General features: G+C 50.0%; 6 protein-coding genes across 6 annotated transcripts; 4 read left to right on the plus strand and 2 right to left on the minus strand.

The window, feature by feature from the left end:
* Positions 1 to 84: 84 nt before the first annotated feature.
* On the minus strand, positions 85 to 1,014 carry K460DRAFT_269308 (uncharacterized protein; the record flags this gene model as incomplete). The annotated part of the gene is made up of 2 exons (XM_040927554.1): positions 85 to 653; positions 711 to 1,014. The coding sequence occupies 2 exons, from the start codon at positions 1,012 to 1,014 to the stop codon at positions 85 to 87; spliced, it is 873 nt and encodes a 290-aa protein (XP_040793481.1).
* A 287-nt stretch (positions 1,015 to 1,301) lies between these two features.
* On the plus strand, positions 1,302 to 2,336 carry K460DRAFT_412548 (uncharacterized protein). Its single transcript, XM_040937547.1, has 2 exons — positions 1,302 to 1,674; positions 1,752 to 2,336. The coding sequence occupies exons 1-2, from the start codon at positions 1,332 to 1,334 to the stop codon at positions 2,108 to 2,110; spliced, it is 702 nt and encodes a 233-aa protein (XP_040793482.1). The 5' UTR covers positions 1,302 to 1,331; the 3' UTR covers positions 2,111 to 2,336.
* A 414-nt stretch (positions 2,337 to 2,750) lies between these two features.
* On the plus strand, positions 2,751 to 4,926 carry K460DRAFT_361674 (APH-domain-containing protein). Its single transcript, XM_040932504.1, has 4 exons — positions 2,751 to 2,895; positions 2,944 to 3,239; positions 3,292 to 3,679; positions 3,726 to 4,926. The coding sequence occupies exons 1-4, from the start codon at positions 2,784 to 2,786 to the stop codon at positions 4,637 to 4,639; spliced, it is 1,710 nt and encodes a 569-aa protein (XP_040793483.1). The 5' UTR covers positions 2,751 to 2,783; the 3' UTR covers positions 4,640 to 4,926.
* Positions 4,927 to 5,758: 832 nt separating this feature from the next.
* On the minus strand, positions 5,759 to 6,412 carry K460DRAFT_271122 (uncharacterized protein; the record flags this gene model as incomplete). The annotated part of the gene is made up of 3 exons (XM_040927706.1): positions 5,759 to 5,935; positions 5,987 to 6,205; positions 6,254 to 6,412. 3 exons carry the CDS (start codon positions 6,410 to 6,412, stop codon positions 5,759 to 5,761), a joined length of 555 nt encoding a protein of 184 aa, XP_040793484.1.
* Positions 6,413 to 6,593: 181 nt separating this feature from the next.
* On the plus strand, positions 6,594 to 8,133 carry K460DRAFT_361677 (glycoside hydrolase family 18 protein). Its single transcript, XM_040932505.1, has 3 exons — positions 6,594 to 6,757; positions 6,806 to 7,117; positions 7,185 to 8,133. The coding sequence occupies exons 1-3, from the start codon at positions 6,657 to 6,659 to the stop codon at positions 7,957 to 7,959; spliced, it is 1,188 nt and encodes a 395-aa protein (XP_040793485.1). The 5' UTR covers positions 6,594 to 6,656; the 3' UTR covers positions 7,960 to 8,133.
* A 283-nt stretch (positions 8,134 to 8,416) lies between these two features.
* On the plus strand, positions 8,417 to 14,171 carry K460DRAFT_361678 (multidrug resistance-associated protein 1). The gene is made up of 10 exons (XM_040932506.1): positions 8,417 to 8,783; positions 8,852 to 11,531; positions 11,596 to 11,756; positions 11,823 to 11,926; positions 12,075 to 12,104; positions 12,155 to 12,192; positions 12,246 to 13,163; positions 13,218 to 13,286; positions 13,346 to 13,437; positions 13,496 to 14,171. The coding sequence occupies exons 1-10, from the start codon at positions 8,508 to 8,510 to the stop codon at positions 13,745 to 13,747; spliced, it is 4,620 nt and encodes a 1,539-aa protein (XP_040793486.1). The 5' UTR covers positions 8,417 to 8,507; the 3' UTR covers positions 13,748 to 14,171.
* Positions 14,172 to 15,193: the final 1,022 nt, after the last annotated feature.

A 15,193-nucleotide genomic window follows, 5' to 3' on the forward strand; every position in this document is an offset into this window, starting at 1 on the left:
CTTTGGAAATACTCTCTTGGTAATCTCATGACCTCTCTCATATTGATCCGGAGAACTTAATCTTCAAACAACACGAAAATAACGTCATGATTGGCTCGCCACACCACCTGCACCACCACTATTACCTACAAATACCACTAAAACCGCCGCATACGTCGCTGTAGCCATAATTGTATCCTTGTTATCCGTCTCGAACACCAGTCCCACGACCAGCGCAAAGACCACAAGGGACACGGACGTGACAATCAAAGATTTTGTCAGAGACGAATCTAACGACATAATGACCATAGGCACGATCAGTGCACAACCACCAAGCGTGCCGATAATGAATCTTGCAACGGAATCAACGAATCGCGAATACATCTCCGGCGGTTTTCCGGCACCGTATTTGGACCTCTTCGCTTTGCGCTCTTCCTCCGGCCAGGTCAGGCGATTCGGCAGGATTTTCCGGAGTACTTCGCGAATAGGATCTTGAGGCTGTGACTTTTTAGGTTTGGTGGTACGATAGCGCGTATCGTAAGGTCGATTTGCTTTTCCTTGGTATGGAGTTGCGAGGTAAGGGAATTGGCCTTCAAGATCCATTCGTGTATCTTTTGCGTAATCTGGAAGTTCGCGAAGGGAGTTCATTGCTTGGTAGTCTCTTATTGCGTCAGCTGTGCTCATCATTAGTGCATGTCTTTTACGCATATAGATTTCGGATGGGTGTTCACCATATTGGTGCAATGTCTGCTGCAGCAAACGCATCCGTTCCGCGGTTACCGTTTCATCGTTTTCAATGGATGCTTTGATGCGCGAGAGTTGGTTCACGAGATGTGTTATGTTTATGATTTGTAATTTTCGAAAATCTCCGAGTGGTGGCTCGTCAGGTGCAAGCTGTGCGTAGTCGACAAGGTCATTCCAGTATTGGGGGCCGAAATCGTCTCCTGGAGCTGGGCCACACCGGCACTGTGGCAGAAGGATGGAGTCTTTCGAATTATCACTATTGACTTGTGGGTTTATTCCTTCGTGTGCCATGTCGGCAGCTCTGATAACTACTTTCCTGGTGTTCGAGGGTCGTGTCGGGTGAATGTGGGTCGAACTTGGAGCTCCGGTGAGGGGTCATCAGTCAATCAGCCGCAGCTGAATCTGCATGAGGCTGTGTAAACATAATCGACAGAAGCTCATATGCACGCAACCAAGAAGCACTAGTGTCTACGCTTCGCCGCAATACTGTACAACACACTGCCTCATTGCTGACCACGAAATGTGGTAATGTATTTATGCACACTACTTCTCTTGATAACGCTGAGATGACGGTCAGCATATAAGCTGGTCAACATTCCCGCTATTCCATGTGTAATACCGACTTCTCTCACATTCAAACCTTCACAATGGCACCAGCTTCTTCCAGGATTAAGCACCCAGAGGAATACAGCGGCAAATCCTTCTCCTCGAGTAGCGCACTAAGTAACATCGAGGCCCTGGAATCTATTCTTACCGCTCTTGGCAGAATCGCCGACCTCGTCGAGTCGTCTCGCGAGAGTACTTCTCGTATTGTAGTTGATAGGGAGCAGAGAAAGCACTTTTGTAAGACGATAGTGGACGGTGCAAATGGATACACGAATCATTTCAACACTGCCTCTATAGCTGCGCAAGAGGCGAATCGGAGTATCGAGATTTATACGGACGAATCCTGTAGGTTCTCTTCGAGATAATCGTCGCGTGTGAACTTGCCTGCATTGAAATAATGCTAACAGAACAATTCCCAACAGCGGAAGCACTGAAACGATACCGGAAACAACTCATTACAGATCTAGAGAAGCCCCTCAAAGATATCATGAAAGGCAGAAATTCGCAACACCAATCATCTCTAGATCTCGCGCCATACGAGGCTACGCTTAAAGCTTTGATGGAAAAGATCAAGCGCGTGCTGGAATCGTGGCTGAGCAAGTACACGAGCTTGCAAGTTCCAGATTCTTCAAGGCGTCCCAGATCCAGTAGGTCTAGCCATAGTGAACGAAAACCTGCTCATAAGCAGGACAAAGATCGACCAAAACGGAAGCACAAGAAAACTAAGGAGCATGAGAGGAGGCGAGATGATGATAAAGGATCTATGTGTGTGGTAATGTGAAGGGGCTATCTCGTTGAGTGTAGAAGATATTGTCCATAGAGAGTAGTTGGACGGATGCGTACAGGTTTGTTTTCCCTCTTCTCGCATTCTGAAGTCCTATCTTTATGAGGTAGAGGATGTAGAGAGAGCTGCTTCCAATTACTTAAGGATTAGTTCCTTCGTCATCATATCATAATAATGGTTTTATCCCGCTTTGACGAGTCCCGTAACTTAAATAAACACGCTGAATAAAAAGGATTGTTGCAATGTTTTTCCTGTTTTCCCTTTGGTAATCGCTACTTGAAATCTATTGTCCCGACTATTTCACATTCAGTTGTAACTTCCCTGATTCACGATATCTTGTTCATAGATAGGATTTAGTTCCTAGTAGTGGTGTACATCTATCTCAATGCCCAGGGTTGTTGAGATCCTGATACATGCAGATCGGCCTGTTCACCCATAACCCTCATCTCCAGACTCTCAACCCAAAGACATAAGATAAGCTCATCGCTACGACTAGCTTCTCCACCACAGATTCCATACGATGACACGGACCTCGGATTCGTACATTTCCTTTTTTAGCCTAGCGTCTCGCTGAACAGCCCCAGCTTTTAGCCGCTTATATTTCAAGCGTCCACCTGCCGTAAGGCTACTCAGGACACACATCCTATCAACAATATTGATTGAGAGCATCATGCGGGAAACTGTCACATTGTTCAAATATGTCTGGAAGATATCAAGTAAGAGAACTGTGGCAACCTCCGACACCCGCTCTCCTCGAACTGTCTCTCGAACGTTGCGCCCTGGTAAGTTGGCTCTGTTAAACGCGTTCGTCATGTTACTTATTCAATTAGGTCTGAGTTATAGTGATGATCTCTTCATTTACACTCGCGGTCGGTTTGTCTGTGATGAGAAAGGTGAGATGTTACAGCGCCAAGTCCGTTTCAATGTCAACGAGCTAGCCCGTTGTGCCGCCGAAGCTATCGGAGCACGGTCATGTGTTACCATAGAAAAACATCCAGACGGCATGTACAACAAGAGTATGCTTTGCACCATGGATAATGGCTCGCAAGTTGTGGCCAAGGTTCCAAATCCAAATGCTGGTAGGCAGCACTATACCACCGCAAGCGAAGTTGCGACAATGGATTTCGTATGTTTTTCTAACGTTGTATTGCGTCCGGGTACTAACTGAAATATCACAGGCGCGAAACAATCTCGGAACTCCTATTCCTCGAGTCTTGAGTTGGAGTTCGAAAGCCCAAGAGAATCCCGTTGGCGCAGAATACATCATCATGGAAAAGGTGGCAGGAACCGAACTAGAGCAGTTTTGGCCGAACATGGCCATCAAAGATAGATTCACTATCGTGAAGACCATTGCTGGTTTCCAGAAAGCCTGGACTTCAGTTTCATTTAAGAAGTTTGGAAGTTTATATTATTCGAATGATTTAGACGCAACAACTGAAGGCGAGGAGCTGTACGTCGATGCAAATGGCGTGGGCATTACAGATAAAAAATTCGCTATTGGTCCATCTACAGGACGCGAATCAACCGACAATGGGAGAGCGACTATCAACTTTGATAGGGGGCCATGTAAGATTTGCGTTTTTATAGAGCTCATTTGACTAACAAGTCTAAGGGCGTTCTCTAGAGGCATACCACACTGCAATTGGGCACCGAGAGGTAGCCTGCATCAGCCAACTTCCTCACCTGCCTAAGTCTCCAATAACCCTTTGCGGTCCAGGGACATACCAGCCAACGAGAGAAAGGAAGCTGAGGGCTTTGGACTGCTATCTTAAGTTGATTAGGTTCCTCCTCCCTACAGATCCAGCTATCTCATCGGCGCATCTCTGGCATGGTGACCTACACGTTGCTAACATCTTCGTCGATCCTTCTGAGCCTACTAAGGTTGTAGGCCTCATAGATTGGCAATCTACCGAGATATCTCCTCTCTATTTCCAAGCCCGCCAACCTCAGATCATTGACTACGATGGCCCTTCTGTCTACGGTTTGGAGCGGCCACAGCCACCAAGTAATATGGAAAGGCTTGAGGAAAGCGCAAAGAAGAAAGCCGAGAGTTTGTACTTACAGCAATCGCTCTGCTCTCTATACAATACTCTGACACACGGCCGAAATCCACGGCTTTACGCTGCGCTTCAGTTCCAGCAAACGACAAGCTACCTACTTTTACTCTTGGCACGTAATCTCCTTATCGATGGCGAGGCATCCTACCTGATGCAAGTTGCAGAATTAGACAAAACATGGGACGCTCTTCCTGGAGCTAAAGACTCGATTTATCCTTTCTCGTTCTCAACGAAGGAGCGAGAAGAAATTGAGGCCGAGGTTGAAGGTGTGGTTCGAGGTATGGAGGCGATGCGTTTGATAAGGGACAGCATGGGTGAATTATTCCCTGAACAGGGAATAGTGAAGCCAGACCAATACGAAGAGACTTTACACGCATTAGCGCAGCTCAAGGACCAGATTATTGAAAAATTCGCCAACACTGAGCAAGAAAGAGAAGTATGGCAAATGATGTGGCCTTTTGGGGCCTGAAAGTCCACCTGGGATGTTGCTACGATATCGCGACCGAAAGTCATGGCGTAGGATCTTATCACTGCCTCGCGCGTGGGCGTTGGTATCCGGTCTATGACCGATGAACCGGGGGAAGGTATTCGGCAACGCTGGTCTACTTCTGAGCGATCAGCGGCAGCGTTTGGGCGAATATGTGACGGAGGAGAGTGGGTTGCTTGCCTCTTGAAACGCAAAGCTTGATTATACAAGTAAGAGTAGGGTGAGAATCGACGAGGGCAACCACAAAACTCAAGCGCTCCATCAACGCAACACCAAAGCAATATGGTAGAGTGACGTGCTGAGACGCATCAAAAGCATGGAATCGAATAGCAAACTATTAGGATGCTCAATACAAACTTCATAAGATCACTGATTGGGTTGAGAATTTCGACTGGATATATGCTGGCTTTACTCGTACCGATGATGACTTGGCGGAGGCTGTCGCTGCTCTGAGGGCTCTAGGGACGATGTATTGCGTTCTTCCACAGAATTCAGATTATAGCTCGGCATTCTCTTCTGTAGGCTTTTCCATGAGTGGTCGATTTATGGTCAACGCGCACAAGCGCTGGACAGATGTCTACGGCAATCTAGGCTACCTTGTCTTCTCGTACCATAAACGTAGTCGCTATCACGTAGAATAACATGCTTCTTTACGAGGGCTGTTCAGGCAGCTGAGACGAGACCTTTTGATAATGCATCAAATGGTGGGCCAGGGCAGACAGGCGAACTTGATGCCGGAGTAGCGACTGAGCAGCTTGAGCATGTCAATCAAAATGGCGACAGTACAACCGAGGATTGGAGATAGAGCCACCACATGAATTGGATAATTGGTGTGCTCTGTCTGATCTCGAGGAACCGGGCGATCGCGCGGTCGAATGTTCCGTATGGTTTGAACCCTAACCGACCACATGAGTCGCAATAAGACATAGGAGAGTTAGATGATGTAGTCAAAGCTTTACGTCTTTTCATTGAAGACCCTTGGTGGAAGATTGACATTACGGGCTGCCATTTTCACAATGACGCCCGTATTAAAGCTCAGAAATCCATCTCAGTTGAACCATAATCCGTGAAAAACCATAACCCGTGCACCGCCGAAATGTGCTAGCTTACTCCTCGGGGACTTGCATCGGTTAGCGCGTTCGGACTAGTACTGGGAAAGGAATATAGCATACTTTCGATCTCTCCTGACTCGATGTCGTCACTGATAGCCTTGGGACTCCTGCCATCCACCTGGCATCCTGTGGAGAAAGCGGTGCCGAGAACCTCCTTTACGGTGCCCTATGATAAATGAGTATCAGTCAACCTCAAGAGTATACAATTTATGCTCACCTTCAGGTCCTTAGCCATTGACTTGAACCTCATGGTTCGGGCAATGCTGATGATCTCCTCCAGAGGAACGCTCTTGGTGTGCTTGATGTTCTTCTCCTTCTTGCGATCGCGAGGAGGCTCTTTCAGAGCCTTGATGACGAGGGAGGAGGCGGAGGGAACGACCGAGACGGCTGCTTGGCGATTTTGGATCGTAAGCTTAACGGTTACGCGGAGACCTTTCTAGACAAATATAAGTAACTATGCCATCTTCCGAATTGCTCTACTGACCCAGTCGCCTGTGGCTTTTGCGATGTCCTCGCCGACCTTCTTGGGGGACAATCCGAGAGGTCCAATCTTGGGAGCCAACGCCGAACTGGCACCAACTTCTCCGCCCGTGGCCCTCAGGTGAATGACCTTCACTTCGCTCGGATCGAATTTTGGCGGCATCTTGGAGTTGGTGGTTGTTGCTGTTCGTGATGTGGAGAAATTTGAAGAGCGCACTCGGCTAGAAATTCTCGAGCGTGTGGGGTTACGTAAGCAGCCCCGCGCTAGCGCTAGCTCGGCTTCTATCTTAGAGGCTCCCGATCAGCTCGGCGGATTGGTAGTTAAGTGGGTCCTAGCTGTTGTATGTATTTTGGCTGTCCACGACTTGAGAATCAAACCCTTTTGCTCCCGGAGTGCACTGTCCATCATGACTGCTCCGTGGTCTCGTTCTAAGCTTTCTTGGCTCCTCATGACGACCATCGCCATGGTTGATGCATCGAAACATAAATACATTATGTACTTGACTGGGTATATCGACTTGCCTAGCAGGCGGTAGCATCAGCTGAGGATCGTTAGGCAGCACAACGTAGTGCCGAGACCAGAGTTGGTTGCGGATGTCACCCATGTTACTCTCGCTTTTATGCGGTCTGACTTCTTCAACGATGCAGGACGCACTGAATGGCCGCTTTTTACAACCATTGAAGAAGTACGCCCCAAGTTTGCTGTTGGGACAGCGATACAGGTGGCAATAGGCGGTTGGGGTGATACGGACGGCTTCTCGAGAGCAGCAAAGACGAACGAGAGTCGGGAGTTATTCGCAAGAAATGTGAAGGCTATGCTTGACGTGACTGGAGCCGAAGGGGTTGACATTGACTGGGAGTACCCTGGGTGGGTACAGCATCTAGCACAAGGCGAAACCTCCTCCAAGACCTCAGTTGCTAACAACTTGTTGCAGCGGTAACGGCGAAGACTACAAGCAGCACCTCAACGGCGAGAAGGCCTGGGAAATCGAGGCGTATCCAAAGCTTCTCGCTGAGATACGAACAGCCATCGGCCCCTCACACATCATCTCTGCAGCGGTGCCTGGGTTACCACGGGATATGCTAGCCTTTACGCACGGCACGATCCCTTTGATTGCGCAGTCTGTTGACTTTTTCAACATCATGGCATATGATTTGATGAATAGGCGGGATAATGTAACAAAGCACCATACGGGACTGGACTTGTCACAGAGAGCGATTAATGCGTACCTCGAGCGAGGCGTTCCTTTCGAAAAGGCGAATCTAGGATTGGCATTCTATGTGAAGTGGTTCAAAACTGCGGCAGATGCAGACTGCCATATCAGCCCCATAGGATGTAGGACGGACCTTATGGAAGATCCTAGCACTGGAGCAGATTTAGGGAAGGCCGGGGCATTTTCGTGGCACGATGCGATCCCACTCGAACTCTCCGAGTCGTTCAAACGGGCGATAGCGGAGGGGAAATATGAGGATGGAGGTTATTATTACTGGGATGAAAAAGAGCGCTTATTCTGGTCGTGGGATACGCCCACGGCTATTCAGTACAAGTTGCATGCCCTTGTCGAGAAGTCGGCGCTCGGAGGTGTATTTGCGTGGGGCCTTGGTGAGGATGCACCGAAATTCCAGCATCTGAGAGCGGCGAACGAGGTGATGAGAGGTCTGGTATCGAGTACTTCGGAGCACGTGTACGAGGAGAGAAGTGAGCTCTAGAATAAGTACCATGTACATGAAGTACGTCAAACCCGTCTGGTTTTCAGCTGTCTTATCATCTTTGACGCTTCAGAGAACCACAATCATAGATCAGAGCGGGCGCGGCTCAATATCTGTCCGTAGGGCGCATCCACATATCACGGTGTAGATGAAAGAAATGCAGGTGCTCATGTGCTTACTAGACGCGTCGCACGCCTGGTCGTTTCGTCGGACAACGGCCGGAACATCGGCTTGTCAGTGGTATAAGACCACGAGTTGCCATGCAAGCCTCAGGTTGTCCTCCTTGAGCCTGTGTTTCGATTGGCTCTATCTGAAATCAACTGTGTCCGGGTTGGACTTTTCGTGATAGGTGTCGTAGAGCCTACGAAATAGCTAGTAGCGGCTTTACCGGGGCTAATCAAAGGATGATTATATCATGTCGGCGACGGCCCGAGCGTCAACCTCTCTAAAAGTGCAGCACGGGCAAGAGTTCTGTCTTCACCGCCGCTCGACAACAGTTACCTTGACTCTACGACATAGAGTGCGGCATCGCCATATAAGTACGATCGATGCAGGGACAGCAGACTCCCTTTCTCCCCACCATCCCGCTTGTACACGGCTATCTCACGGCGTCGAAGCACCAACGACAACCATTATGTGGCAATAGCGAAGGATGGGGCCCGATAAGCCCTATACGCTATGACTTCACACCGTGTTTTCTCGATGTTTGGATAGCCGTGGTAGCAGCGTTTGGCATTGTGGGAGGTGCCGGCGCATTGTGGTATCTTTACAGGAATTGCCCACCGCAGCCTGTGAAGCGCAATTGGCATTTCTTTGCGAAACTGGTAGGTGACATGTCTTTCCACACTGGGATATATATATGAACAGGGGCTGATACTTTGCGCCTCCTCAGATTGCCCTAGGTGCGCTTATTGTCACAACCGCAGTGCAAGCTGCACTTCAGATCGAATACTACAAAGATGTTTGGGCTGGCGACTTTCGCTTCTGGACCAGTATTATGACTATAGTCTCCCTCGGTGTCGTATTCTACATCCAGTATATCGAGCATTGGAGGTCGCGGAACGCCAACGGCGTGGCCCTCTTCTACTGGCTCCTCCTCCTCATCGCATACGCCGTCAAGCTCCGCTCGCTCGTAGCCCAACAATTACATCGCGAACATGTCGCATACTTCGCCGTATTCTGCACTAGTGTTGGACTGGCTGCGCTTTCGTTTGTTCTGGAATGGTTGGTTCCGAAACGCATGAGCGATTACGATATGCTAGGAGACGACGATGAATGCCCATACGAATACGCTGATGTTTTCTCCGTCTTGACTTTTGGCTGGATGACCCCCTTGATGAAGCGCGGCTACAACACTTTTCTCACGCAGGACGATCTGTGGAACCTGCGAAAGCGAGACTCAACCCGACACACATCAGAGACATTTGAGAAGGCATGGGCAAAGGAGATGGAAAAGAAGCACCCGTCTTTGTGGCTAGCATTTTTTCGCTCGTTTGGTGGCCCTTACTTCAGAGGTGCAGCCATCAAGAGCATAAGCGACATCTTAAACTTTGCTCAACCGCAGCTGCTGAGGCTCCTGATTAGCTTCGTACATTCCTACCACGTCGGTAAGCCTCAGCCTGTAATACGAGGCGCTGCCATTGCACTCGGCATGTTTGCCGTTTCCATATCCCAGACTGCCTGCCTACATCAATATTTCCAGCGATCCTTCGAGACGGGCATGCGCATCAAATCTTCTCTCACCGCTGCCATCTACTCCAAGTCTACTCGCTTGTCAAACGAAGGCAGGGCGTCGAAATCCACCGGCGACATCGTCAACTACATGGCCGTGGATACTCAGCGACTTCAGGATCTGGCTCAGTACGGACAGCAGCTATGGTCAGCTCCATTCCAAATCGTATTGTGTATGCTTTCGCTGTACCAGCTGGTCGGCTACAGCTGCTTTGCAGGCGTAGCTGCCATGTTCGTTATGATACCAGTCAACGGCGTCATCGCACGATGGATGAAGACACTACAGAAAGAACAGATGAAGAACAAGGATGCACGTACGAAACTCATTTCAGAGATTCTAAACAACATGAAGTCGATCAAACTGTACGCCTGGACGACAGCGTTCGCGAGTCGCCTGAATCATATTCGTAATGACCAGGAGCTCAAGACACTACGCAAAATAGGCGCCACACAGGCTTTCTCCACGTTTACGTGGTCCACCACCCCATTCCTTGTATCCTGCTCGACGTTTGGTGTGTTTGTTTTAACGCAGAATCGCCCATTGACGACCGACATTGTCTTCCCTGCTCTTACGCTCTTCAATCTCCTTACGTTCCCTCTCGCCATCCTTCCAATGGTTATTACGGCGATTGTTGAGGCTAGCGTTGCCGTAGGCCGCATCACCGGATACCTGACCGCAGATGAACTCCAAGAGAATGCCGTCATTCGTGAGAGCGCTGTGCAAGAAAACGGCGACGAATCAGTCCGCATCCGAGATGCAAGCTTTACCTGGGACAGGAGTGCTGAGCGTCGTGCACTTCACAACATCAATCTCAGTGTACACAAGGGAGAGCTCGCGTGCATTGTTGGTCGTGTAGGATCAGGGAAGTCGTCGCTTCTGCAAGCAGTGCTAGGCGATTTGTGGAAGATCCATGGAGAAGTCGTGCTTCGAGGAAAGACCGCCTATGTACCTCAATCAGCTTGGGTGATGAACGCCTCCGTACGAGAGAACATCGTATTTGGGCACCGGTGGGATCCTCAGTTCTACGAAAAGACTGTCCAGGCGTGCGCATTGCGCGATGACTTCGCACAGCTTCCAGATGGCGACCAAACGGAAGTTGGCGAACGGGGGATCTCCTTGTCCGGGGGGCAGAAGGCTAGACTTACCCTAGCTCGAGCTGTCTATGCCCGCGCGGATGTCTATCTTCTTGACGATTGTTTGTCGGCGGTCGATCAGCATGTCGGAAGGCACTTGATTGACAACGTTCTCGGTCCGAAGGGTCTCTTAGCCGGAAAGACAAGGATCCTTGCGACGAATTCCATTACAGTGCTCATGGAAGCTGACAATATTCTACTTCTGCGAGAGGGTACAATCCTTGAGCGGGGTAGCTACGACCAGCTTATGGCGATGAAAGGTGAGATCGCAAACCTGATCAAGACATCACAGAACGAGGACCAAGGAGAAGCCGACAGTAATCAAACGTCCGAGAGCATCATGAGCGATGAAGAGTCTACTGTGTATGGCGGAAGCCCAGTCGATAATGAGGATGAGGAAGATCGCGTAGAAGCCGAAGCCGCACAAGAGAATACTGCGTATCTTGCACCCTTGAAAACCGCAGGCGAGGCTGCTCGTAAGGTTAGCTTTCATACTCTTCGCCGTGCCAGCACCGCAAGCTTCAAAGGACCTCGCGGCAAAGTTGCGGACGAAGAGGATGGCGGGCTGAAGAGTAAGCAATCGAAGGAGTTCTCGGAGCAAGGCAAAGTTAAGTGGTCTGTGTATGGTGAATACGCAAAGACTAGCAATCTCGCGGCTGTCGTCATCTACTTGTTACTGCTTCTCGGAGCGCAGACTGGATCCATTGGTGAGTGAGATGCGATTGGCTCGTCACTTTTTCATCTTTTTGTAGCAAACGCTAAATTTTGTAGGCGCAAGTGTGTGGCTTAAAAACTGGTCAGAAGTTAATCAGCGATACGGCGGGAACCCCAACGTGGGCAAGTTCATCGGCATCTACTTCGCGTTTGGCGTTGGATCTGCTGCACTCGTCGTCGTACAGACGCTCATTCTCTGGATCTTCTGTTCGATCGAGGTAAGCATCTGCTTGGCCGCCTCGCATGGCGTGCATGAAGGGCTGCATGGACTAATTGGCACCTAGGCTAGCCGTAAGCTACATGAGCGGATGGCGTTCGCGATATTCCGCTCTCCAATGAGTTTCTTCGAAACGACTCCTGCAGGACGCATCCTGAACAGATTTTCAAGGTAAACTGCCGCTATCCGTACCTAGGTTCATCCCAAGAGCCCACCACCAAGTGCACCAATGATCCGCTCACCAGTGGTTTTTACGATGATGGTGTCTAAATCGACGAACATTCGGGCTTGTTTTGCAACCGCTAACATGTATTTACAGTGACATTTACCGCGTGGATGAAGTACTAGCGTAAGTGCCTATATAATCTCCGACTCACGGATGGTGTCTAATTGCACTAGCCGAACGTTTAATATGCTCTTCGTCAATTCCGCCCGAGGTATGCAGCGTGTCTCCGTTATTCCTTGCGCCACCATTGACTGACCGATGTAGCCGGGTTCACCCTTGTTATTATCTCTGCCTCCACCCCTATCTTCGTTGCGCTCATCTTGCCACTGGGCGCGCTTTACTTGTACATCCAGAGGTATTATCTGCGGACCTCGCGGGAGTTAAAACGGCTCGATAGCGTTAGCCGCAGCCCTATATATGCGCACTTTCAGGAGTCCCTCAGCGGCATGAGCACGATCCGTGCGTACCACCAGCAAAAGCGTTTCGAGCTGGAGAACGAGTGGCGAGTGGATGCGAATCTACGCGCCTATTACCCTTCTATCAGCGCCAACCGATGGCTAGCAGTTCGACTGGAACTTATTGGCTCAGTCATCATTTTGGCCGCCGCTGGTTTCGCTATCATCTCTGTCACTAGCCATAGCGGCCTGTCCGCTGGCATGGTGGGTCTGGTGATGTCATATGCCCTCCAGATTACTCAGAGCCTGAACTGGATCGTTCGGCAGACCGTTGAAGTGGAGACTAACATCGTGTCGGTCGAACGAGTCCTTGAATATGCAGCTCTGCCGAGCGAAGCGCCAGAGATCATCTCTAAGAACAGGCCGCCAATCAGCTGGCCTTCTCAGGGCGCTGTCACGTTCAACGACTACAGCACCCGGTATCGGCCGGGTCTGAATTTAGTTCTGAAGAACATTAACCTTCAAATTAAGCCAAAGGAGAAAATTGGGGTGGTCGGACGCACAGGAGCAGGCAAGAGCTCACTTACTCTAGCGCTGTTCCGTATCATTGAACCCGCAGAGGGTTTTGTGAGCATTGATAAGCTTAATACAAGCACCATTGGCCTGCTTGACCTCCGTAGACGATTAGCCATAATTCCGCAAGACGCCGCGCTTTTCGAGGGAACTGTACGAGACAATCTCGACCCGGCCCACGTTCATGATGACACTGAGCTCTGGAGTGTATTGGGTATGTAGAACGCCTACCACAAAGGTTTTCCCATGGTAGCTAACATGATGACAGACCACGCACGCCTCAAAGACCACGTTTCGAGTATGCCAGGGAAGCTGGACGCCCATATTAATGAAGGAGGTAAGTCTTGCGCCACTCGTTTGACGATCGATTTTCATGCGAAACTTACACCTCTACAGGGTCCAACCTCAGCTCTGGGCAACGACAACTTGTCTCGTTAGCGCGCGCACTTCTAGCACCTAGCAATATCCTGGTCTTGGATGAAGCAACGGTAAGTAAAAGCCCCGAGTCGAGCTCTCCCTCAATCATTGTCATACTTATGATCTCAGGCCGCCGTCGACGTAGAAACGGACGCGTTGCTTCAAACTACACTACGAAGCAGCATGTTCAACAACAAAACCATCATCACAATTGCTCATAGGATCAACACGATTCTCGACTCGGACAGAATCATTGTGCTTGACAAGGGTACGGTGGCCGAGTTTGATACACCTGCTGAGCTGGTTCGACGGAAAGGCCTATTCTACGAACTGGTCAAGGAAGCTAATCTCCTTAACTCTCTCGATATGTCACAATCATAAATAGGGTTTATACAGCCAGGTGGGAGGGTGCGAAGTGCCGGTGGATGTGAAGGCATATCGGATCATTCTTGCAGAAGATGGCTAAGACCAGCTACCTGGCGTGCGGATGGGCTTCCCCGGAATGGCGCAGCGCCTCACCTTCACAAATAGCAGTCAAGCGCGGTGGACGTTCCATCACTGGCCTAGAGGCGTCGCGACGACGTCGGTTACACAAGGAGGCTGCCACATGACAGCGTTAAGTGGAGATGGGTGGGAAAAAGCAAAATTGATGACACCATTGTTCGGTGAACTTGGAATAACCAAACTTAGTGTACATGGCGAGGCTCAACATGAATAATCGCCGAATATATTTCTCTCTGTTATCTTATACTTTAGTATGAAGCATCATTGCAGCCTGTTATTGCTGAATTAAATTGAGCCTCACATCATTTCAATGCTTGCGTGAAGGCGTGAAGGCGTGAGGATGTGCGTTGTCATGCTGACCATTTGCATCACACTAAACAGCCCCTCTCGTGCAGTTAACTCAAATGGGGCAGAGTGCAAGCAATGTTTGCATACGGAGATGAGGTGGAGATGATGGGCTTGCCAATCATCTTCCCTTCTTGCAGGTCTCGCCCGGGCGGGGGGAGGCTAAACGGGCCGTTGCAGTTTTTGGACTACGCTACAGAGATGTACCGAGCGGATCGCGTTCCCCCGGAGCTATCTCCCTGTCCAGAGGCGTCATGAACGGCTCGAGTCTCTTGTTTTCCAGGCTCTGGGAATGAATTTGGTGGTCTGCGTTAGAAAATCGTAGTTGACGTTCGCAGCACATCTATGTGGGAGCCGTTAATGAGGTGGTTGTACGAAAACGTTTTGATTTTCAGTTTTTGGTTCGCTGCAGCAGTGCGCGTCGCCAGTGCAGTTCAGCGCGCTACACGCCAGCCATAGAGGTTGCCATGGTTTGGCATGCCTTAGCGAACAAAAGAAGCCCCCTTCCGATCCATGATACGGCTAAGCTCGTTCGGGGCTTCGCACAGGAAGATCGATTGAGTTCGATTCGTGCGGTGCAGGAATCCTCGACCATCAACCGGGCTATCGGTGCAGAGAGCGTGAGCGGCTATCGCCGAGATCTAAGGCGTTGAGATTCCCGTTGAGGTTCCCCTTAGATGCAAATGCAGTAGCGCTGGTATGGAAGCGGTAAGCCATAGTAAAACGTAATCTGGGCGGCTCTAGTACTAGGGGAACGGGGAAAGGGAAAAGCATCGCGAAGCAGGGCTGGCAATGTCACTTGGCTAACGTAATGTCCATGGTTGAGCAGAGCGCGCTGAGAGGCTGGACCGGTTTCTAGATGGCAGGCGAGCGTACAGAACTAGGAAGATCCTGGGATGCACGTCGTGTTTTGGAGGTTGCACGCATAGTGGCGGTCACGCCCGCTGCCATGCTGAAGGTCTATCGTAATGCCCAGCA

The sequence above is a fragment of the Cucurbitaria berberidis genome (genome assembly GCF_010015615.1).
Source record: "Cucurbitaria berberidis CBS 394.84 unplaced genomic scaffold K460scaffold_1, whole genome shotgun sequence".
NCBI lineage: Eukaryota > Fungi > Ascomycota > Dothideomycetes > Pleosporales > Cucurbitariaceae > Cucurbitaria > Cucurbitaria berberidis.

Coding starts and splice junctions, on each gene's coding strand:
- K460DRAFT_412548 (XM_040937547.1), top strand. CDS start 1,332: ATGTGTAATACCGACTTCTCTCACATTCAAACCTTCACAATGGCACCA. Junction 1,675..1,751: donor GATTTATACGGACGAATCCT/GTAGGTTCTCTT, acceptor AATTCCCAACAG/CGGAAGCACTGAAACGATAC.
- K460DRAFT_361674 (XM_040932504.1), top strand. CDS start 2,784: ATGCGGGAAACTGTCACATTGTTCAAATATGTCTGGAAGATATCAAGT. Junction 2,896..2,943: donor CTCTCGAACGTTGCGCCCTG/GTAAGTTGGCTC, acceptor TTATTCAATTAG/GTCTGAGTTATAGTGATGAT. Junction 3,240..3,291: donor AAGTTGCGACAATGGATTTC/GTATGTTTTTCT, acceptor GAAATATCACAG/GCGCGAAACAATCTCGGAAC.
- K460DRAFT_361677 (XM_040932505.1), top strand. CDS start 6,657: ATGACTGCTCCGTGGTCTCGTTCTAAGCTTTCTTGGCTCCTCATGACG. Junction 6,758..6,805: donor TACATTATGTACTTGACTGG/GTATATCGACTT, acceptor GAGGATCGTTAG/GCAGCACAACGTAGTGCCGA. Junction 7,118..7,184: donor ATTGACTGGGAGTACCCTGG/GTGGGTACAGCA, acceptor AACTTGTTGCAG/CGGTAACGGCGAAGACTACA.
- K460DRAFT_361678 (XM_040932506.1), top strand. CDS start 8,508: ATGCAGGGACAGCAGACTCCCTTTCTCCCCACCATCCCGCTTGTACAC. Junction 12,193..12,245: donor CTTCGTCAATTCCGCCCGAG/GTATGCAGCGTG, acceptor TGACCGATGTAG/CCGGGTTCACCCTTGTTATT. Junction 13,287..13,345: donor CGCCCATATTAATGAAGGAG/GTAAGTCTTGCG, acceptor ACACCTCTACAG/GGTCCAACCTCAGCTCTGGG.